The 22,375-nt window shown below is 59.8% G+C and overlaps 9 protein-coding genes across 9 annotated transcripts; 7 read left to right on the forward strand and 2 right to left on the reverse strand.

The window, feature by feature from the left end:
* Positions 1-1,040: 1,040 nt before the first annotated feature.
* TRAVEDRAFT_132725 (uncharacterized protein) lies at positions 1,041-1,232 on the reverse strand (the record flags this gene model as incomplete). The annotated part of the gene is made up of 1 exon (XM_008044829.1): positions 1,041-1,232. A coding segment is annotated over one exon (192 nt), but the record flags the coding sequence as incomplete, so codon positions are not given.
* A 1,159-nt stretch (positions 1,233-2,391) lies between these two features.
* TRAVEDRAFT_74363 (uncharacterized protein) lies at positions 2,392-4,084 on the forward strand (the record flags this gene model as incomplete). The annotated part of the gene is made up of 2 exons (XM_008044830.1): positions 2,392-2,514; positions 2,576-4,084. Exons 1-2 carry the CDS (start codon positions 2,512-2,514, stop codon positions 4,082-4,084), a joined length of 1,512 nt encoding a protein of 503 aa, XP_008043021.1. The 5' UTR covers positions 2,392-2,511.
* Positions 4,085-5,176: 1,092 nt separating this feature from the next.
* Positions 5,177-7,204, forward strand: TRAVEDRAFT_74364 (uncharacterized protein). The gene is made up of 2 exons (XM_008044831.1): positions 5,177-5,458; positions 5,518-7,204. Exons 1-2 carry the CDS (start codon positions 5,294-5,296, stop codon positions 6,862-6,864), a joined length of 1,512 nt encoding a protein of 503 aa, XP_008043022.1. The 5' UTR covers positions 5,177-5,293; the 3' UTR covers positions 6,865-7,204.
* A 27-nt stretch (positions 7,205-7,231) lies between these two features.
* Positions 7,232-8,661, forward strand: TRAVEDRAFT_60591 (uncharacterized protein; the record flags this gene model as incomplete). Its single annotated transcript, XM_008044832.1, has 4 exons — positions 7,232-7,478; positions 7,612-7,809; positions 7,872-7,978; positions 8,032-8,661. The coding sequence occupies 4 exons, from the start codon at positions 7,235-7,237 to the stop codon at positions 8,605-8,607; spliced, it is 1,125 nt and encodes a 374-aa protein (XP_008043023.1). The 3' UTR covers positions 8,608-8,661.
* Positions 8,662-8,995: 334 nt separating this feature from the next.
* On the forward strand, positions 8,996-9,157 carry TRAVEDRAFT_101431 (uncharacterized protein; the record flags this gene model as incomplete). The annotated part of the gene is made up of 1 exon (XM_008044833.1): positions 8,996-9,157. A coding segment is annotated over one exon (162 nt), but the record flags the coding sequence as incomplete, so codon positions are not given.
* An 829-nt stretch (positions 9,158-9,986) lies between these two features.
* On the forward strand, positions 9,987-11,754 carry TRAVEDRAFT_51822 (uncharacterized protein; the record flags this gene model as incomplete). Its single annotated transcript, XM_008044557.1, has 2 exons — positions 9,987-10,250; positions 10,309-11,754. The coding sequence occupies 2 exons, from the start codon at positions 9,987-9,989 to the stop codon at positions 11,752-11,754; spliced, it is 1,710 nt and encodes a 569-aa protein (XP_008042748.1).
* A 92-nt stretch (positions 11,755-11,846) lies between these two features.
* TRAVEDRAFT_173394 (uncharacterized protein) lies at positions 11,847-15,742 on the reverse strand. The gene is made up of 7 exons (XM_008044834.1): positions 15,444-15,742; positions 14,526-14,998; positions 14,101-14,471; positions 13,916-14,047; positions 13,712-13,863; positions 12,928-13,657; positions 11,847-12,871 (listed from the first exon to the last, which is right to left on the reverse strand). The coding sequence occupies exons 1-7, from the start codon at positions 15,618-15,620 to the stop codon at positions 11,946-11,948; spliced, it is 2,961 nt and encodes a 986-aa protein (XP_008043025.1). The 5' UTR covers positions 15,621-15,742; the 3' UTR covers positions 11,847-11,945.
* Positions 15,743-16,315: 573 nt separating this feature from the next.
* On the forward strand, positions 16,316-17,018 carry TRAVEDRAFT_51824 (ribosomal 60S subunit protein L25; the record flags this gene model as incomplete). Its single annotated transcript, XM_008044558.1, has 5 exons — positions 16,316-16,355; positions 16,418-16,613; positions 16,668-16,817; positions 16,876-16,945; positions 17,004-17,018. The coding sequence occupies 5 exons, from the start codon at positions 16,316-16,318 to the stop codon at positions 17,016-17,018; spliced, it is 471 nt and encodes a 156-aa protein (XP_008042749.1).
* Positions 17,019-17,532: 514 nt separating this feature from the next.
* Positions 17,533-19,743, forward strand: TRAVEDRAFT_154062 (P-loop containing nucleoside triphosphate hydrolase protein). The gene is made up of 3 exons (XM_008044835.1): positions 17,533-18,265; positions 18,315-19,389; positions 19,442-19,743. Exons 1-3 carry the CDS (start codon positions 17,551-17,553, stop codon positions 19,449-19,451), a joined length of 1,800 nt encoding a protein of 599 aa, XP_008043026.1. The 5' UTR covers positions 17,533-17,550; the 3' UTR covers positions 19,452-19,743.
* Positions 19,744-22,375: the final 2,632 nt, after the last annotated feature.

Raw genomic sequence — 22,375 nt, forward strand, 5'->3', positions numbered from 1 at the left:
GTCATAAAATTCAACTCGAACGAACGAATCAGAGCGAGCTTGCGATTTGGACTGAGCGACAAGACGGCTTGCTCGGCGTCGATCTCGCTCCCCACGAGTGTGCCGCAGAGGCTGACGGTCTAGAGGGCTTATGTCAACCATGGAGGCTGGAGACAGTGTCAGCCTCCACTGGCCCAGCTGAGGTTTTAGAAGAGGAGGAGGGCGCGTTCTCGAGCTCCCCATTCTCTTCCCCGTCCCTTTCCTTTCCCCGTCTCCTCCCATCCCTGTCTGCGAACCCCTCCCGTCCCCGTCCTCCCCGCCTGTATTCTACCCTCTTGTATCCTTTCCCCGTCTCGTTCTCGTTCTCCTCAAGACAAGGTAGGTCACGGTAAGTCTTTCGTTCTACTAATTCTTTCTTTCTCAGCCCCCCGCGTTTCGTCCCATCCCCGTCTGTGAACCCCTCCCGTCCGTGTCCTCCCCTCCTGTATTCTACCCGCTTGTATCCTGTTTCGGTTCGGCTCTCCTCAAGGTTCTGCAAGGTAGGTAATGGTACGTCTTTCTCTTCTCCGTCTCTTTCTTTTCCCCGTCTCGCCCCATCCCCGTCTGTGAACCCCTCCCGTCCGTGTCCTCCCCTCCTGTATTCTACCCGCTTGTATCCTGTTCCGGTCTGTTTTCCCTCAAGATTCTGCAAGGTGGGTCACGGTATGTCTTTCTCTTTCCCCCGCGTTTCGTCCCATCCCCGTCTGCGCCCCCTCCCGTCCGTGTCCTCCCCTCCTGTATTCTACCCGCTTGTATCCCGTTCCCGTCCCGCAACGGTAAGTCATTTCTTTCCCCGAGGGAGGGACTTCGGTCCTGACGCATACCTTTTCGTGGTCCTCGGGATAAGTACCCGTCTGCGCCCTGGCGCGCAGGCGGGGAAACCAAAATGCGTTTTCCGTTCTATCACCGTCTGTTCGAACTTACGCACTCGGAGAATTTCTCCATCCACATGTATTCTTTATATTCCGGCCCGCAAATGATAATTCATGCTCTCCATTCTTGACGTTCTTCATCGCTCCCCGCTACTCGGCGTCCTCTCCGTGGTCCTTCAACCACCGGCGCACGACCTTGGGCATCGGGCACGCGGTGGACTCGCCCTGCGCGTCCGTCCGCTTGTACATGTCCCAGCAGCACCTGTAAAGCTTGCGCAGGTGTGCCTCGCATTTGTCCGGGCTATATGTGTTCTTGTTCAAGCACGACTGCAGCGCGCAAGCTGGTGGCGGGTTTGCATGAGTGCTCTTGCCTACATGTTCTCGGGCAAGCCTGAGCTCCGTGCGTACCTTCCGCTTGACAAGGTTGATTTGAGCTCGTGTCCTGACGAAACGGAGGGCGCGTCAGCTCTAATATTTTCAAACGCTGAAGTATTGACACTCGTGAGTAGTACCTTCGCCATTTCAGCTGCTTCGCTCCTTCTAGTGTTCTTCGCAGCCTGAGTGGGCACCTGTGATATTTGAAGCAGTAATTCGAGCTTCAGTATCACTTGTAGAATGTGATGGCCAAACTACTTGGTGGTCGTTAACGGAGTTGTTCATTACACCAAGACGGGGTGTGGTACAGAAAGCACGTTAACGTCATCAAATATAGGCGCTAACAAGGTGCCTGAGCGAGACGCTGGCGCCTACTATGTTAAACACCACCACCACCACCTCCTCCTCCTCACCAATATTGCTCTTGCGCGGAACATGCTAGGGCGAAACCCCTGACATACCCTCATGAAGTTATCCTAGATGCGCATAAAAAGCAGCCGTCAGACACCCCGATCCACAAGGCACTGCAGCAGGTCTCATGAATTCGAAGGCCGTGGGCCGCACCGTGGCCTCACTCGTGTCGGCAGAACTACTTGTATAGTGGACCTCCTGGTACCTCTCTCACATCCACTTAGCTTAGCAGACAATGTGGCACAGAAAGTAGCGGCGACTCCAGTCCGGACAACCCGGGTAAACGGCCGGAAGAGTTCGATTCACACTGGCACAGCCCACTCGCCGGCACATCGCCGGCCTCTCTGAGTATTCATGGTATCGGTCTCGGACCACTGGCATCCCATATACCAGTTCATTCAAACCGTTGACCCTCAATTTGACGTCTTGACAGCCCGATTGTGATGTCTTATATACCGGCGGTACAGCCAAGGAGGGCGTCCACGAGGCAACGCCAAATTCACCGCCTTGTGCGCATGCGGGGCGGCGCTCCTGACATGGCCGGGGACATCCCACCGCATTACCCACCATCAGCTAGCGCTCCCGGGCAGGCCGTTGAGACATCACATCAGTCCGGTATCGAGAAACGCGTGCGGACCACAGCGTGAGGCGGTGGTACCGCGGACATATAGCCCTCTCCTGCTCATTACCGCATCCTCTTCTCCTTTCGTTCACTCCGCCAGGACGTATCTAGAGCTCCTCTTGTTCCTTTTCTTCCCGGCTTGGTGCTGCGTGCTGCTAGATCCTGGTTGAGTGCACTTGAGTGAGTGTCTGTTCCTACCGTTCCAAGGGCCTCATGGTGCGTCCAAGTACACATCCGGGATGGCAGATCTCCACGCTAACACCGCATGGCCGGACAGGTATCAACAGGATGGCGTACTGCGTGCGCCGTCATCGTCATTCTCGTCGGCGCAGCCCTGCTCACCTTCGGCATATTCGTGTGGCGGCGGGCGAAGATGCTGCGCCGCGGGGCAGGCGCTCCGCATCCGCGCTCAGACATGCAACAGCGCTTCATGCATGCGACGTACGCCTTCGATCCCGAGGCGCACACCCCGCTGCTCTACTCCGAGGCGACGCCTCCGCTGCCGCCGAAGACGCAGCCCTCGACCCGCCAGGCTGAGGCTGAGGCTGAGCGGTACGGCGATGCGGACGCGGAGGCGGATGAGTGGGGGTTCAGGCTGCGCCCGCCGCCCACAAGGGTACCCGTCCCCCCAATGTACCCCACCGAGCCCGAGCCCCAACTTGAACCCACAGAGGGAAGCCCGCGCCCACGCAGCACCCCCGACGCCGCAGCCAACGCCATACCCGTGCCGGAGCCTTCAGCCGTGCATAAGTTCTTCGCGAACTCCGCGCTCCTGCAGTTCCCGAAGATCCAGTTTACTCGGGATCCAGCTACCCGACGTCTTCCCTCCCTGCACATCCAATTCCTCCGCGAGTCGAACCAGGTGGTCTCATCGCCAGTGAACACTGCGTTCCCAGACGACAGCAAGCGTGCGAGCTTGCAAGAAAGCACGTCCTCCGGCCCGTCGATATTCAGCCGGCCATTCGCGACGATGGCCAATTCCCCACTCCCGCCCGTCGCCCCGCTCTCTCCATTCTCCATGGACCCCGAGCCTCAGGTGGAACCGCAGACATCAATGAGCACCGCGCCGACCGGACGCAACGACTCTATCACGAGCATCGGGCACCACCTCTTCGCGCGCGCCACGTCCACCGACTCCGTGTCCGAAGCGACGTTCTCGCGCACCACCTCGCAGCGCAGCGCGCCCAAGCTCTCGCCCGCGCCCAGCGTGCTCGCGCGCGGGAACGGCTCCGCGTCGAGCTCGAGCGCGGGCACGTCGAGCTCCGGGCTCGGGGCGTGGGCCCCGAACGTGATGGCGAGCTACTCGCCGTGGAAGGGCGTCGTGCGCGGGAGCTGGTCGGAACCGGGGGCTCCGTCGCCGGGGCGCGTCGAGTCTCCAGAGGGGCACCTGCGTGTTGCGGATGCGTGGCGGCCGATGCCGACGCTGGAGGAGAACTTCAGCTTGGAGAACGTCGCGCTGGGCGGGTCGGTGCCGCGGCGTTTGCCTGGACCTCTAGATCTGGAGTGTCCACCGTCGGAATGTCCGCCGTCTCCGCCGCTGCCGCTACCGTTTCCTGAGCCTGCGTTGTCGAAGCCGCCATCGCCACTGCTGCCGCTGCCGTTTCCCGAGCCAGAGCTGTCGACAACGTTAACACCGTCCCCGCCGGTGCCATCTATACCGCCACCACCGCCGCCTGAGCCTCCATCGAGTGCGCGGGCACCTGATACTCCGCCTGCGGATCCAGCTGTCTTCCCGCTGCCCCCAAGTCCTCCGCCTTCGGAGACAAATTCGCCGTCGCCACCGTGAAGGCATCATTAGGGAAGGGTATTTTGTAGCCACTACGATTCTCTACTTTTTTTAATTGGACTATTTGCATACATATCGTTCTTGCGGCACATCAGTACTGTAGTCCGTTCATGCAGCTCTAACCCTTCATGGAGTGCCTATGGCGCTAGATTGGCCCCGCGACGTCTACACGACTCGCCATGTCTTGGATACGTCGTAATCGCTGAGTATTGACTGCCTCCCGGTTCGGTGAGCTCGTAGCCTTGTGCGCACAACGATCCACGGCTATAAAATGACTGGCGTGCATGAGCGTAGCTAGATGACCTCCCGCTCTCGCACCTCTTCGCGCTGCAGGCCAGGCTTATTAGCGTACTGATAATTTAATTGGTGAATTTGTTACGCACGTCGGCGTAAGTACAGATTACTCAAAGATATATTCTCTCTGTTATAAATCGATGTAGGATGTAGTCAACGTTGCTAATCTGCTTAAAGTCAATACTACTGTAGCTTTATGCACCGCAGATCAAGCCAGATTTGTTCGCGCCGCATTCGCTCCGAAACTGACTTTTCTTGGCGATGTCTGGCCAAATCGTCTTCACACAAAAGTGGGGCCAATCGGTCACAGAACCGGCATTGGCGATCAATACGCGCCGCTTTTGTCAGTGCCTGTGCCTCTTGACCCCCGCCTCCCGTCCCCTTTGGGATCCCCGCTGCCCCCTCGCCCTCGCTAGCACACCGTATGCGCACTGTAACTAGTCTATATTTCACGGCAAATGCATGCGACACCTGTACACAACAACCTGAATATCACGAAGCCCGCATTGGCCCGCTACATGCAGCGCGGAGAGGGTGCTTAATCCACCGTACTGACGATCGCGCCCCCTGCGCCCGCCCCCTGCGCCCGCCCGCGCGACGTCGATTGACAGCAGGCCGACCGGTCTCCGAGAGCGCCGCGACATGACATGAAGCTGTCTAGAAGGTAGGAAGGTCGTCAGCGAGGTATAAGGTCGCAGCGGGCTCGTCCTAACTCACCCAGTTCCCAACCCCCAAGTCCGAGAACATCCCTACCCCCGCTCCCCGCACACGAACCATGTCCCGGTCCTCGTCTCGCATCGCGCTTTCATCCATCCCTCACGTGTCCCCTACCAACGTCCGAGAAACCCGGAGTCCGTCATCGCCAGCAGCTTGCGGTGGGCGCTCACGTATGCCCACAACTCTCCTCCGCCCTCCATGGTACTCCAAGTCGCCTATGGCGCCCTCACGACGGTGCTCCCACCGAGATACTGGCCACATGCGCTCGTGGTGTCCACAATCTTAGTGGTGATATATGCATACACGCAGGGTCGCCAGACGACGCGCGAGCGGGACTTGCATGGCAGGATTATGATGCTTACAGTGAGTACTCGCAGTTGGAGAGCGGCCTTTTCACGCACGCTACTGATATCTTTGCGCAGGGGCCATTCACACCGTTAGGCCTCGTAGCACTAACGGGCCTCGCAAAACGAGGCGCGCACGTCATCGTACTCTCGCCATACCCTCTCTTGCATCCCATTCCCTCTCTACTCCTACCTCTTCTGCGGTCTACCACGAACAACGAGAACATCTTCGCCGAGTACTGCGACCTCAACTCCCCCACCGCCATTCGCGAGTTCTGCACCAAATTCCTAACGGAGCAAGACCCCCGCCTCGACGCACTCGTTTTCGCGCACGAGTACCCGAGTATCGGCCGCATCTGGTTCTTCGGTGGGAAGGCATGGCAGGAGAAGGAAAAGCGCGAGCACGCGCAACGCGAAGCCGCATCTCTCGCGTCCTTCCTCTTCACCACGCTGCTCCTCCCCGCGATGCTCGTCGCGCCCGTCGAGCGCGACATCCGCATCGTCCACGTCGTCAACCCCTTCTACGCCGCGGCGCTTCCCACCTTCCCCGCCTTCCTTAACTCCACCCCGTCCACGAAGCCGGCTGCCCAGCCGCTCGTCATCTCCGAAGGTCTGCGCGCGCTCCGCACCGTCGTTCTCACGCGCCACCTCCAGCGCATCCTGGACTCGCTGCCCAACCGCGCTGCGGACCCGAAGACAAAGCCGTCCATGGAACCCCACCCGTCCAACATCCTCGCCGTCGCTGCGTGCCCGGGCATCAGCCGTCGGGACACGATCGCGCCCTTTCTCGGGGCGACGGAGCGTGGATGGTCGCTTGCGTACCTCGTGCTCGTCCTCCCGCTCGTGCTGCTCACGAAGACCTCCGAGTCCGCGCTGCAGACGCTCCTGCACGTGCTCTTCCTGCCGACCCCGCTGAAGCGTGCGCAGGCGAAGATCGATGCTGCTGCGGACGAAGAGCGGAAGGCGGAGGAGGAACGCGCCGCTGGAGGTGCGGCTCCCGAGTCGGAGGGAGCGGAGAAACCCGCACGGCCGCTGAGAACGGGTAACGTGGAGGTGCTCAAGCCGGGCGCGCTCTATCGCGAGTGCGCAGTCGTGCCGCTGGACGTGCCGCGCCCACCCACCCCGGTGCTCGAGGAGAAGGACAAGAAAAACAAGAAGAGCAAACCCGAGGAGGAGCCTGTGCAGGAGGACGACGAAGAGTACGGAGGGGAGGCGGTTGGACGCGCCGTTTGGGAGTGGTATGAAGCACGTCTGAAGGAGTGGGAGGCGCGTGACGCCGAGCGCGTCAAGGCGGAAGAGGACGCCGCCGCGGCGAAGGAGAAGACAGAGGCGCAGGAGGCGTCCCCGGCCGAAACGCAGGGCGAGCAGCCCGCGCCGCCCCCTACAGCTCCCGCAGCGGCTACTTCGACGCCGGCCTCATCATAGTCTCTTGTTGGTGGTGCGTCCATGGACCTGTACATTAGCGTTACGCACCCACTCTAGAGTCTAGATTGCTTCACCCGGACGTCGCGTCTCGTCTCGACCCGTCTCAGCATGCTACGCCTACACGCAACAGTGGCGGCTGTGTATCGAGCGATGATGCATTACGCTGCGTATCACCCCGCCAGACAGTCAAAAGCGAGCCCTCTGCATCCCGGTGCCCTCGGTTGACCCCATCCCTTCACGCCCAATTTCTTCGGTCCTCTGGCAGGCCCTCTCGCTTTTTGCTGCTTTCTTCCCTTCGCTTTCGTTCCCTACTCCTCCCAGCTTACGCTCTTTGCCCCCCACACAGCACAGCTAGACGCTGCCCGCCATCATGATGCGCCTCTCGCCCGCGTTCATCACCCTCGCGGCTGCGCTGTGCGCGCCCCTCGCGCACGCACAGCTGAGCACGCAGAACCTCGTCAGCCCCGCCGCGACATCCGGCGCGCTCACGGGGCTCAAGTACACGAGCGTCGGCGCGACGGGCTCGTACAACCAGGTCACGAACATGGTCCCCGGCACGTTCCCGACGTGCACGGTCAACCCGTCGTGCGTCACGCAGCCGAAGCAGATCAGCGGTGCGCGTCATTTCCTGTGATCCCAGTCGAGCTCTCTTTCAGCGTCCGAGGGGACGGAGCTGCGTCGTCTTCGTGATTTTGGAGATGGGCTCATCACGGTCGGGACGATGGCTGATTGCGGACTTCTGAACAGGGAACCTGGCGCCGTTCGACGAGGAGATGACGTTCAACTTCCGCGGGCCGCTGAACCTGGACAACATCGCGGTGTACCAGCCGGACGGCGCGAACGCGACTGCGTGGACGCAGGTCAGCGCGTGGGCCGCGGGGCAGGCCCCGACGAACCTCGTGTTCATGAACAACCTCGGTGGCGAGAAGAGTGGCGAGTTCTCGAGTAAGCATCGCATATTATTTAGGGTGACGGCGGACGAGCGTGAATTGATGCCTGCGTGCTAGTTTGCGGCGGGAACAGCCAGTCGTTCGCGAACGGCGCGTGGACGGACGCGACGACCGCTTCGAATGCGGAGATCGCGAAGGGCTTCCTCGACGAGGACCATGAGATCGTAAGCACTGTCCACCCTCCAACCGTCGCCTTTACCTGACCCGCCCCCCGCAGAACATCATGACCGCACAAACATGCGCAGACAGCCCCTGCGACGGCTTCGCGCGCGGCACCGCGAACCACGGCTGGGCGGCCTCCAAGATGCTCGTCGTGACCTTCAACATGCCCCCCTCCACCGACGCGTCCAAAGTGCCCGCCATCTGGGCATTGAACGCGCAGGTCGTGCGCTCCGCCGAGTACGGCTGCAACTGCCGCGGGGTCGGCAGCCCGGGCGGGTGTGGGGAGCTCGACATCCTCGAGACGCTCGTGGGCGCGGACCCGACGCACGGCATCTCGGAGGTGTACTCGCTGAAGGGCGCGACGGGCACGGGGGGCGCGGCGTTCTTTGCGCGCCCGACGGGGGATAAGGTCACGTATGGGGTCGTGTTTGATGTGCAGACGGACAGTATTGCGATTCAGCGGTTGACGAAGTGGGATTATGGCGTGAAGACGGTGGGGCGGGATGTGATTGATGGGTATTTGAACGCGCCGGCGATGGAGGTGTCGTTTGCGACGGGGGCGCGGAAGAGGAGCGAGCTGCAGAAGGCGCGTGGGGTGGTAGGTGGTCATCGCCGCCGCCATGGGTTTTAGAGTGGTGCGCTGTGGTCGGTACTGCAATCCTACTACGTGCCTTTTAAATGGATGTGTTTCTGTAGATGAGCCTGTGGACGGTATCAGTGTTAAGAGCTCGAAACATTGCCGAAGTCGTGCCTTCGGTCATAAACTCACGACATCATCTCAAATATTGGTCACTCTTCGCTTCGTCCACATCTTGGAGATAAAAATAATACCTTGCATGCAGTCGAGATGTTTTTGCACAGATCCTTGACAGCTAGCGCCAGTACGAACGACTTCACCTGCCCAATGCAGCCTCGCCTCATGGCATCGCGCCGCGCGCCTCCCGACACCCACCCGCCAAGCAATGCAGCTGGTCCGTGCGCACAACCCTCCGGTACATAACCCCCTCCTGGACACCGCAACACCTCATACTTACCTTGATGGCACGGACCCCTTCCCGTACCTGGGTTCCTGGGCCGTAGGGGTCTCTCATAGCACGGCGACCCTGTCCCCAGGGGATCCTTTCGGCTTGTATGGGCTCCGGCTCATGCACCGTCTCAATATTTCCCTGTCCCGTTCCGGCCCTCGGGCTGGGCGGGCCCTTTTTCTTGTCCGGCCGTGGTCCTAACCCTAACCCCAGGGTTGCTAATAGGGGAGGTTGAAGTACTTATCATAGCGTCATCTGTATAGATGATGTTTTTCTAGTCTTGGACGGCTTCAATATGATCGTAATAAGTCCAGTCAAACACCACGCGACTTGTTATTGAGGTGTTAGCATGGTAACTTCGTGTAAGCAAGGGCATCAGTCCAGTTTCAAAGTGCTCCACCGTCGGAGGCTCAGGTATGCTGCCAACTCCCATGCATGCATGTACAAACCCTCACTCATCCACGCCTGCAGGTCGATAAGCAAGAATTTTGACTACGAGAAACATCATCCCTGAATCCTAGATCCGGGCTCGAGGACAACTCAGACCTTTTACAGGGCCGCTCTCTCCATGGATGAGCCACAGTGGAAGGTCGGTCCGCCGTCGCGAGAGCGTGCGCAAAGGTACAGCCGGATCTCGCAAGTCGATACTTACCTGCTGTATTGACTACCGGTCTAGTTGTGGCAAGCTCTCCGAGGCAATAGACTCCATCTTCAACTGTCTGAACTGTCTGGTAAGTACTACGGGCATTACGGCAACTCAGGTATGTCCCACGATCACAGGTCCTCCAAGAACGCTGAGCACAGCCGACGAGTTCGCGAACATATGGACATGCGCTCACTTGTCAATCCCACAGGACTGTTTCCCATTGGTTTCCCACCCGCGGACGCTCGCGTGCATCCGAGCCCTTGTCTTTTGTGGCGACTATGCTTCTCGTCCACCGAGGGCGTCGCCGGCCGCCCTCCTCTCCTTGACCCCAACTACACAATGGCCTCCGTCGCGCTGAACGCAGAGATCGTGTCGTCCATAGCGTCCTTCGCGTACTGGGGCGCGAATCGACCTGGGGTACCGTTGGACCTCCGCGCCGTCCTCGCGCTCGCGCTGACATGCCGTGCCTTCCTCGATCCCGCCCTCGACCAACTGTGGCGCAGGCAACTCACCCTCTTCAACCTCGCCAAAACGCTTCCCAGTAACGCATGGGAGGCCTATGACGACGAGAAGACCAATCTGGACAAGACACAACGATTGATTGTGCGCCACTACTCCGATACAGCACATACCTATATCCTCACTGACGCCACAACCGCAGAAAACGACCCGAATCATCGTCCCCAAGGACTGGCCACGCTTCAACTACTACGCAGCGAAGATCCGCGAGCTCGGATACGACCCGCGCGCGCCCTTCGGCACCGTCGAGCTCACCCCTTCCACCCAGCGCACGCAAGGCATCTCGCTCGAGTTCCTCACGAGCACGATCATCGTGCGCGCGCCCTACGAGCTCGTCCCGCACGTCAAGCGCCTGCGCTGGACCGCGCACGAATCCCTGCTCGGCATCCGCCCGCACGTGTACATGTTCCTCAACGCGCCACTCGCCGCGCTCGCGCTCGAGTTCCCCGCGCACGCGGAGCCGCCCGAGCCGTACTACGCGGACGCGGTGTATGTGAGGTGGACGCTGCCGGCGGTCGCGGAGCAGTGCCCGGCGGTGCGCGAGGTCGATTTGGTGTGGACGCAGTTCGAGGGGTATGCGGGCGCGTTGAGCGGGTTTTTGCGGGCGGTGGGGTCGAGGCTGCGGGCGTTTGTGGCGAATGTGCGGGCGTGGGGGGAGGAGGACCTTGCGAGGTTGGCTGGACTGCCGGAACTTCGGAGGACGAGGTTGTACCTGGAGGGTACACAATTCCCGTGGCTCGTCCAGGCGGACGGCTCGCCGCCGTTCACGGCTCTTGTTGACCTCACGCTCGATGCACCGTCGTTGGACAACTGCACCGCGTTCTTCCAGGCACTTGGGACCTGCAAGCTAGAGAAACTGGCTGTGAATTCCAGTCAGCGACCCGCTACGTCTATGGTGCAAGACTTTTGCACTATACTCGCAGGGTGCTGCAACTCCTCTACGCTCCGCGCACTGTCGCTCTCAGACAACGGCAAAGAGTCGATGACGGCACCCACACGCGCCGACTGTCTCATCACCAACGGAACACTCTTACCCCTCATCACCTTCACTGGCCTTCGCGCGTTCAAACTCGACTTCTCCGGGCCTTACGCGCTCGACGACACTTTCCCCGCCACGCTCCTTCCCACCTGGCCTGCGCTGGAGGCTCTCTCTCTTGGGACGACGCACGGCTGGGGCCAGCGACCTCTGCTCACATTCACCGGCCTTGCACAAATTGTGCAAGGCTGCCCGATGCTGGAGGAATTGTGCATCGCAATAGATGCGTCTCGCGGCACAGTCTTGCCTGGGGTGCAGGCAAATACGAGGATCACAACAATTGACCTGGTGGACTCGTATGTTCCGAAGAACGAGGCGGGGGCTGTGGCGCTTTCGAGGAACCTGGCAGAGCTGTTTCCCGAGTTGGAGCACATCTCAGCAAAGACGCTTGAGGGGAAGATACCTGGGGACGCAGAAGAAATGCAGGAGGAACCGCCGGTCGCGACGGAGGGGGCCGGCCTGGCCACGAAGGAGTTCTGGCGCGAGGTCGAGAAGCAGATAGCGACGTTTGTTATGTTGAAGGACATGGACTTCCCCATGGATCTGTCGTAAGGCGTCGTGTTTCTTCCTTTATCGCTGTTGAAGATGTTCCTGTCTTGTTAAGCACTTGCTATGTCTCCGATGTACTGTCATAAGTATACCCTGCATATCAAATTCATCCAAAATGCTAGCTATCATGTTCGCATAGATTGGGATACAGCGTCACAAAGCTCACCTACCAAGCGAAGAAAACCGGTTTTTACTTAGACCGAGAACTTCGTCCACACCTCCGCCAGCCCGTCCGTCAACTTCGTCGGCAGCGCCCACAGCGGCAGGAACTGCTTCACCTCCTCATACGCCGGGATCAGCCCGCTCCCCGCGCCCCCGAGCGCGCTCGCGTACTCCGCGTACTCGCACGCCGCGCGCCCTGTCAGCTCATCGCTCTCCTTGCCCTCCCAGCCGACCTCGACGGCGAAAGCCTTGTCCCACGCCCGGCTCCACAGACGCACCTCCTTCACGCCCGTAGCGGGCATCTCGTACCCGCCCTGTATGTGCATCTTCGCGTGTGGGACGGGGAGAGGGGAGTGCGTGGGGTCCGACGCTTGGTGCACGTAGAGGAAGGAGACTGGACGGTCGAAGTATAGCCTGCATCCGCGCGTGTTCGCTCCGCGCACGGAGACGAGTGCCCGCGTACCGTTTAGCCGCGTGGTGTGCACGTCCAGCCAGTGCTGCTTGAGCGATGGGCCCGAGGCGGAGGAGAAGTTCCCGCCGGGGGAGGGGATGAGGTCCGTCGCCCAGCGGCACGTCGTGAGGTCTGGCCGGAGTCCTTTGGCGGTGCAGAGCACGGTGTCGTGCCGGGAGGACGGGATCTCGGGCACAATTGTTCGGGGGATATACTTGCCCAGGCCGGTGAGAGTCGTCTCTGCGCGGACGATCTCGAGTGGGGCAGTCTGTAGGCCTGACGCACCATTGATGGCAAGCCCAGATGAGGCGGACGCGAGCTCGACGGATTGCTGGAAGTAGACTCGGAAGGGCCACTCCTGCGAGAAGGGGAAGATCGTCCAGGTAACGGCGAGGATGAGAAGTACGGCGCCCGCGACGACGATGTTTAGGGCCTGAGGCAGCTTGTGTGCGAAGGGCGTGATGGGTATGAATATCAGCGTTGAGAAGAGCGCGAGGATGAGGTATACTGCATCATAGCGCGCTGTCAGCGTAGGTGGAGTGGCATTGCACTGCCGGACTCACCGGTGAATGGGGGACTCCCATCAGGCAACGTGTGCATAGTAGCATTGAGCAACAAGACTTCCAACTGGAACAACAGCACCGACACGGGCGGGATGAGCAACAACACCTGCGCGATCCACCACCCGTGCTCGTCCGCAGGCTTCCCGACGACCTTCACGTCGTCGGGCGCGTCCACTGTGAGGTACTCGCCGCCACCCTCAGTATGTCTCCTGTGTTGGTGAATGAGCGGAGTGATCTCAGTTGGCTCCGTCTCGACTTCCACGCCCTCAGTCGGCTCGTGGTGGACGCCGTTCTCGCCCGCCTCAGAATCAAGCATGGGTTCCGGCGCTTCGTAGAGTACACCGCGAACCTGCCTGCGCCCGGCAACGGCGCCCTCGGCACGTACCTCCTGCTCGCCATACGAGCTGAACAGGAAGCTGTAGGTGCCCATCTCGTTCCCGGGGTCGCGCCGCCGGCCAGCACGGACGAGTTCGACAATCGACGCGACCCACGCGCTTATGTTGAAGATCGTGGCCCAGTACATCGACCCGTATTGGCGGGTCGAAAGCGCGACCGTGGAGGCGATGAGGAGGATCCAGGTGAAGAAGTATAGTGAGAGCGTGGTGGTGAGCTTCTGGGACGCGAAGGTGGGCGGGAGGATGTAGTGCAGGGCCTGCAGGGGAAGCACTAGAGCAAGGAACGAGATGCCTAGGAAGGCGGTGAGCACTGCATAGGCATGCGAGTGCACGATCTGTGGCGGGAGTCAGTATGGAGTCGACGGCAGGCAACAGAAACTACTGCTCACGTTCGGATTAAGCTTAACGAATGCAGCAATGAAGCCGACATGGATCAGAACGGCGACACCGAGTGCGACCCAGAAACGTTCCCACCCAAGCAGGGCTCTCACAACAGTCCTCCATCTGGGCTCATCATGAGCGGCGGGTACCGACTCTAGCTCTGAAAAGAGGCTCAGCAAAGGTGTGCTGTACGCATCGTAAGAAAGACGTACCTGAACGCTTTTTTGAGGCGAGCACGACCCAGACGAGAAGACCGATCGTGCTGAGCGGTCCCAATATCAGGAGGACTACGTTGATCGCATACACAGCGCCTTGGGTAAGCACAACCAGACCACTTCCCAGGACTGTCGTACAAGATCAGTGTGCAGGTAACAGAATCAGGTACTTTCGCACGTACTGTCGAAGTATACAGTTGGGCTCGCATCGGTTCCGGGTTCGTCATCGTTGAGTAGACTCAAACCGGTCCCTCTCACGGTATCCATCATCGCCCACAGCGACTTCTTTGCTTTTCCGGGCCCCATACCTGGGATAGAGTCCCTCGGAGTGTGATAGTATGCCCGGTTCTTGTAGAAGGAGAAGTCGAAACCCTGCAGTCCCGCAGCCTCTCCCTTGACGCCTCTCGCATAGATCTCATAGTCAGTCGCACTGCGGATCATACCCGCAGAAAACGCCTCTGAGGTGAGGATGCTGGCGTGAGGATGCTTCACATGTCCTGCACGCAGCGAATTTGCAGGTCCGTATGCTGTCGACCGGAAAACCAGAGGACGACTATAATCCGAAGCGAATCAGTAAAGAGGAGCGGTCGAGGCGGATGAAACCCACCCGCCAGCCGCGGCCCCCTCCAGGTTGATGAAGACCGATGTGAGGTTCGACCAGGGATGCTCGAAGTACGCGTGGGCGCCGTTAAGTCCGTCTTCTTCGCCGTTGTTGAAAAAGAATACGGCTGTCCGACGAGGTCGCCTCTCCTTCGCGGACAGGTACTCCGCCATCTGTAGCAAAGTCGCCACTGCCATACCATCGTCCGTCGCACCAGGAGCGGAGGAGACTGAATCGAAATGACACGAAAATAGGACGCCGTCCGATGCGGGCTCCGTGCCATCGATCTTGAGAAGGACGTTGTTGCCTTCAAAATACACAGCGTACTCGCCGCCCCTCACGTAGGTCACGTTGGAGACTGTGTCGTCTGAGATATGGATGTAGTCGTGACGCGCGGCGAGAGGTTCGAGTCGCGATAGAATGTATTCTCGTACGGCGTCGTTGGCATGCGAGATAAAAGGGTGGGGGCCGGTCGTAATCTGAGAGGATTGTGTTAGCACGTGAAGAGCATGTTGAACGGGCCATTTCGCCAGAAGTCCCCTGTCAGACTGTGCCCGATAAAACGCCACCCTATCAAGTACACCGGGCATGGGCATAGCTCTTCTCTACGATTTTGGCTGCATCGGTCAAGCGAGTGAGGAGAATCTCATATACGCTCGACGTTCGGTCGCGCCCTCGCAAGACGGTTCTGCTGTCCAACTTCTGTAAGGAATGGCTGTATTCCGCCTCCGAACGCATGAGACGTGAGGGCAGTTGAGCCTAGCTCTTCGCACCTGGTCGCGCGTGCCCTAAGCCAAATAAAGAGCAGCTGCAACGACGCTTTTGAGATGGTATCTGCCCAAACAATCGCCTCCTATCGTTTGAACGGGTCGCGCATCTGATGTAGAACTCACGGAGCGCAATGAAATTCGAGTGTACACGCACCTTGCTCAATGCATCGTACGCATGGTCAAGATCCAAGCCCCAAGTATTCTTCGGTAGATTGGGTAGCTCATCATATATGAGGACGCTTGCAAACACAGCCGCGTAGACGAGGACTGTGAGAACAGCGACTTGGGTGGACGCGAACTTGAACGGCGCCTTCAGTATCGTGAACCGCATAGCTCGTCCAAGAGCCAGGGTATTACGCAGATTCAGGCGATGCAGAGGTATACGTCAAGCAGGGTAGAATAGCCGTTCGCGACTGTCGCCGCCGTCGTGGAGAGGTTGCTCGTCGCCGTAGAGGGGTCGCTCGTCGTCGTACAGGACGATGACGTCGTTTGGCGCGGCGCAGTGCGCGGCGCGCGTTATAGGCGCCCGCGCTCGGGCTGAACCGTAAATGGTCGGGGTGATGCGTTATGCCGTTATGGTAACACAGCGAGCGCTTAGAATCATCACGGTCACAGTATCGCGTCCGCTTCAAGGCCACCCAAATTTTGGCATCCCACAACACAGGCGGCATCGTCAAGGTGAGTATCGTATTCTATGCTGAGATAATGGTCCTACAGGTTCTGTGGAGGGCTCTCGACGTGCTGGGCAGTGTTTCAGGTCGATTCGAATGGCGGGAGTGGATGGATGGGTGGATGGCAGACTGGATGACGGGTTGGCGGAGGGTACGGCCAGGCACAGTTTCCACTGTTGCTAGGACGAGAATCCGGGCTGGATGGTACTGCTGTGGAAGGCTTGGCTGGGAACGGAGGAGCGCACACAACGAAACCCTGCACGTCGAGAGCCCGCCCGCAAGACCGCACTTCTCTGGACCCCTTGTCCCCAAACTCCTCTGACATTGCATCGTCCCTCAGATCAAGACTCCACCAATGGCCCCTACGAAGACTACCAAGGGTAAGGCGACGAAGCGTACGTACCACCGTATCTCCTACGCTGGGTTACCGACCTCATCTTTTCTCCCATACGATCAGCGTCCGAGAAGGACACCAAGGCGAAGGCCGCCAAAAAGGCCGCGCTCCATGGCACGCACGCACACGCTGCGCGCAAGGTCCGCTACTCGGTCTCCTTCCACCGCCCCAAGACTCTCCGCCTTCCCCGTACCCCCAAGTACCCCAGGAAATCCATCCCTCATGCACCCCGGATGGACCAGTTCAGGACGATCGTCTCGTAAGTCCTGCTGGAAAATTGTCAGGGAGAGGGCGAGGATTGACAGAACACCAGGCCCCTGAACACGGAGTCGGCCATGAAGAAGATTGAGGAGCACAACACCCTCGTCTTCATCACGGACATCCGCGCGAACAAGCGTCAGATCAAGGACGCGGTGAAGAAGCTTTACGACGTCCAGGCCGCTAAGGTCAACACCCTCATCCGGTAAGCTTCGTTCGGTATATCGTGCTCGACGGTCTCGTTGACTTCGTATGTTCCGTAGCCCCGACGGCAAAAAGAAGGCGTACGTCCGCCTGACGGCCGACCACGACGCGCTGGACGTTGCGAACAAGGTTAGTTCGCTTCATACTAAGGACGGTCGTAGTCATGTATCTTACAAAATGTTGGTAGATCGGCTTCATCTAAACGATGCGTGTTGTTCTTCTTCCGTCCTTTACCCTACCTCTCGCTTTGTTCTGCTCTCGCGGAATCTATGTACTCTGAGCCATTGGTGCTTGCCCGGGCCCCATCATGACATGACCGATGTATGCATATGCGTCGTACCACCCAATGCTATCCGCCCATGCGACTTGCGAAGCAAACAAACATATCATGGCGTGTATTGTAGTGGACATAAATACAAGCGAGACCTGTGTATTGCGCCGTGTTGATTACACCTCCGCACACCGCATGCTTGGGCCGTCTAATACACCTTGACCGCAAACCACTATCATCTCAAGCTCAAACACACCTGCTCTCTGCTGTACTGGACGACCATATCAGTGCTGCCGAATGACCGGATACCCGGTCATGAAACTTTGTCGAGTCATGCCGAACGAAGTCTACGCTCAACTGCCACGGCTACCACGACCTCTACGGGCTGTTGCTCTACTCCGTCTAGACTCTATATCGACACTCGTCAACAGCCCCTCGGTGGAACGTTCAACGAGGACACGGCATGCAATGGGGCAACGCTCTCACGTCTTGTAAACGCCTGCCTCGACACCCGAGCCTCGTCTCGCGAATACACACCGGCAACACCGCCCTACCCATAATCAACATCCCCCGCTCCTCCATCTACGACCTCGGCAGCAAAGACCCAGTCCTGCACGATGTCTCCTGGACAGTCCACCCCGACGAGGCCTGGGCAGTTGTGAGCGACGGCGCAGCCTCCTCGCACCTCAAACCCGCGCTCTTCGGCGCCCTCATGGGCACCCACCGCATCTCCCCGCCGCCCCCTCCCCCAGGCGGGCTCTTCCCGTTCCTCGAGGATGCGGACCCGCACAGGTGCGTGCAGATGGTCCGCTTCGCGCACCGCGGGCGCGCGTCGGGGGACGGGTTCTATGACTTCACGGCACGGTACGGCGCGGTGCGCGAGGAGGACAAGCGGACGCTGCGCGAGACGTTCTTCCCGTACAGCGCGCGGCCGCTGCACACGCTCGCGATTCCTGCCTTTCACAAGCCGGAGAAGCGCGTGGACGAGGTGGATGTGGGGAAGGAGGCAGACAGGGCGAAGAAGCAGGAATTGTTTGAGACGATTACGACCTGGCTGAAGTTGAAGGACCTGCTGGACTTGCCTATGATCGCGCTGAGCAATGGACAGACGCGGAGGGCGAGGATTGCGCAGGCCTTTCTCGCGAACCCGAGGTTGCTGCTGCTGGATGAGCCCATGAGTGAGTACGCCCTTTCCCTTTCACAGCCCTGGTGCTCATGCTACTCCAGCCGGACTCGACTTCAAATCGCGAGGCATACTCGTTGACCTGCTACAAGAGCTGAAGCATAAACCCGACTCCCCGCATGTCATCATGGGTCTGCGCGTGCAGGACCCGCTGCCGGACTGGACGACGCATGTCGCGCTTATCAAGGACGGCGGCGCGGTCCACACGGGGACGAAGGCAGACGTCTTTCCCTCCAGGTTCACTCCTGCGATACCAGGAGCCTCAACCTCCACGAGCATCTCCTCACCGGAGTCGAACTACGCGCCCCGACAGCACGGCGACCCATTGATAGACATGGCCGGCGTCAGCGTGCAGTACGGTCCGCGCAGCGTGCTCTCCTCCATCCAATGGACGATACGCGCGAATTCACGCTGGCATCTTATCGGTGAAAACGGTGCAGGCAAGACGACGCTGCTGTCCCTTCTCACAGGCGAGCACCCCCAGTCTTACACCCAGTCGGACAACCTACGCCTCTTCGACCGGGAGCGCGCAGGCTGGGCGACGCCCCTCCTGCATCGACGAATTGGGCGGGTTTCCCCCGAACTCTTCAACGCGTTCCCGCGCCGGCACACGCTTACTGTCTGGGACGCCATCGGTACCGGGTTCGATGGCACCTTCCTGCCCAAAGGGAAACGGCGCGTCGGGATCGCCGTGGATGGCACACCGCTCGCGCCCGGCGCGCAGGAAGAAGAGTGGCGTCTCCATCGCATGCACGAGGTCATGGGCGCGCTCGGGCCGCGACGGTGGCATACACATCCGGACAAGATGACGGACGCACAGTTCTTCGCCCAGCCATTCACAGAGCTCACGCCGGGTGAGCAGTCGCTAGTGCTGCTGATGCGCGCGCTCGTGGGCGCGCCACCGCTGGTGTTGCTGGACGAAGCGTGGGCGGGGATGGATCGGGCGATGGTGCAGGCTGCGCACGAGTATTTGCAGGATGGGGGAGGTGGTTTGACAGAAGAGCAGGCGTGTGTGGTTGTCAGCCATTGGGAAGAGGAGGTTCCGTGGGGCCCTGAGCAGGGTGTTCAGAGGTATAGGCTAGATGGCGGGAAGGGGGAGCAGATCTTCCCCAAGCCACAGTAAGCCGCTTTTCAGTGCTTCCGCAGTCGCCGTCTCACCCCGCATACGCAGATCTGCATGAATACCTACACAGAGATCCCGCCGGCCTGCACGGCGATGTCATATTGTGTTATACATTGGATATCCACAGGATTACAGACTACCCTAGCGCTGTTCCTCATTTCACATACTGCTTCAATATCGACCCATGCAAGTCCAAAGTGATCTTCAGGGTATCGTCGAACGGCGTCAGCTCCCTCCCCAGAACCTCCTGCAGAGTCGGATCGACCACGCCCGCCTCGCCACGCGCGAGCGCCTTGTACGTGGTCGCCCACTGGCGCAGGAACTCCTCCTCGCCCTGTGGTCCGGGCTTGCCTATGTTCGCCTTGACGTACTCGTCCTCGGAGGCGACGACGAGGCGGACTTTACGGCCAATCAGGGATGAAATCTTCTCCGCGACCTCGGACAGCGTGATCGCGTGCGACCCGGAGAGGAGGCGTATCTCGTTCTCAAATCCGCCCTGCAGCAATTGGTGAGCACATGTCTCGCGAACGGGATACGCGGACCTACCTGCACCATGATCTTCGCAGTCCCTTCACCCAGGTCCTCCCGGTTCACCCAAGCGATAGGCCCATCACTATGCGGGACGAAGACCTCCTCCTTACCCTCCGCCTGATCGAAGAACCCAAGGTACAGCGGATAGCTCTCGCTGTAAATCCCCTCCCGCAACACGGTGTACGTGAGTCCGCTCTCCTTCAGGTACCGTTCCGTGTCGATGTGGGCGCGCATAACTGCGGCGACGCTGTCGCCCGCGAACGCGAGCGAGGTGTAGTAGATGTGCCCCACCCCCGCGCGCTTCGCGGCGTCGATGGCGCTCTTGTGCTGCTGCACGCGTATTTCGTACGCAATGCTCGGGTAGGAGACGAGGAGGAGCTTGTCGGCGCGGGCGAAGGCGGCGTCGAGCGACGCGGGGTCGCTGTAGTCGCCGCGGCGGATCTCGACGCCGGACTCTTTGATCAGGGGAGTCGCGCCGGAGGGGTTGTAGAGGGATACGACGATGTCGGATGCTGCGACGTGTGTCAGTAGATTGGCCGTCGAATGTCAGCTCGGTGTGGACGCACCGGGGACGAGCTTGAGAAGGTACTTGAAGACCTCCGAGCCGAGGCCGCCAGTGGCTCCTGTGATAACGTATTTGGTCATATTCTGCGGGACGTATGTGCACCGCTGGTGTACTGGGAGATGGTGGCTGGGTGGTGGTTGAGCACTGGAGGTGGGGCTGTTGTCCAGACTTATACCTTCGCCGGCGAGCGCCCGATGTGCGTCGACCTTTCGCGAATATAGTTCATCCATGCATGCTGACATGGATTTCAGTCGACCGTCGGTGCCTGTGAGAACGCAGCTGGGGGAAAGTATCGGTCAGCAACTCACAAGCTCTGTAAGCGGCCTGAAGAGCTCGATCGCGATTTTGATGTTCAGTCAGCTTCGCTTCACTGCCGAATAACAATGGTCAAAAGGAGCTGCATAGGAAAATTCAGGACAGCGACATAAACGGGTACAGCACGAGCATAGAGCATACGACACCAAACAGCAGACTGAAAGCATATTGAGAGATCATAGACAAACCCTGATTTCCTTACCACTCGTCCCCAATTACAGTCCCATCGTCCGAATCGTCCTCCTCACTCTCCACGAGGGTTGAGACGTCTGAGCCCACCTCACTCTCCACAACGGTCTCTGTGTCTGACGCGTCCACCTCCGGGTTTTGCACCTGGACCTGAACCGGCACCTGCTCGTGTGCGTGCGCTTGCATCTGCGGGTGCGGGTGAACATGAGGGTGTGGATGAGGGTGCGGGTGCAGATGCGAGTGAGGGTGAGGGTGCGCCTGCCCTTGTGCCTGCCCCTGCGCCAATTCGGCGACCTCCTCGTCCGTGAGCAAACACGCTTCGGCCAAGGCTACGATCCACAGCAGGATACCCCGTCCCAAGAAAACTAGCAAGTCCCGCACGATCGCCCACAACACGCCCGGGATCAACTGCGCCCTGTCCCACGCCCCCACAAGGGAGAGCAGTAGAGCGTCGTAGGTCCTGTGTGCGCAGAGCCGTAGAACGTCGTAGGCCCTGCATGCGTAGAGCCCGACGGCGTGCATTGCGAGAGACAAGCCTCGGACGACCCAGCGGACGCCCACCAGCGCGATGCCGATACTGGCGCCCAGGAGTAGCCAGAACGTGAAGGCGGCGATGGCGAGGAGTGTGACGACGATCCAGAGGGGCGGTAGGCTCAGCTCGTAGAGCAGGTAGGGCGTTTCCTTGGGGTTCAGTGCTCTTTTCAGGAGTGCGCGGCCGTTGCGCGCGGCTACAGTCCGGGGTTCTGGTTGTTCTGGAAGAGCGTAGGGTTCAGTGTCGTTGACATGAGAAGGGGTGGTTGAGGGAACTCACCGATGACGCCTAGCACCGAGCCTTTACCAAGCGATACTGTCCAAGCCAGGGATGAGAGCTTCTCGTCTGGCTGTATCCCGATCCGTATACGCTTTCCCGGACCAGCGAGCATCACCTGAACGAAAGCATGCATTGGTGAGTGATCTCGTATCGCAACACTACAATACAGAGGAACGCACATAGCAGTTCTCCATACCCCACATCCTTTTGAGAGGTCGCAAGTCAAGGCTGCCATCGGCCTCGGTCGGAAGGTCGACCCAGAGGTCCCCGAGGCCGGCTGGCCATTTGAGCGGTGCTTCGACGTCGGGGTACCATTTTACCCGCACCATGCTACATGGACAACGTCAGGTCGCGTGTAAAGAGAGTTGATACTGTATCCTTACCCGTCAGGAGTGGGGCCAGGAACCCTCTGTTTCCCCTTGCCGTCTACCATGCGCGAGTACGCGAGTTTCGCGCGGTCCTCTGGGCCACGCCACGGCAGGGACAAGAGCTTCAGTCCAACGAGCGCGCTGTACCCCATACATCGCCCCGTGTCGATCAGGACTCCACATCCCGTGCGCGCCAGAATCCG

This window comes from Trametes versicolor, assembly GCF_000271585.1.
Source record: "Trametes versicolor FP-101664 SS1 unplaced genomic scaffold TRAVEscaffold_11, whole genome shotgun sequence".
Lineage (NCBI taxonomy): Eukaryota > Fungi > Basidiomycota > Agaricomycetes > Polyporales > Polyporaceae > Trametes > Trametes versicolor.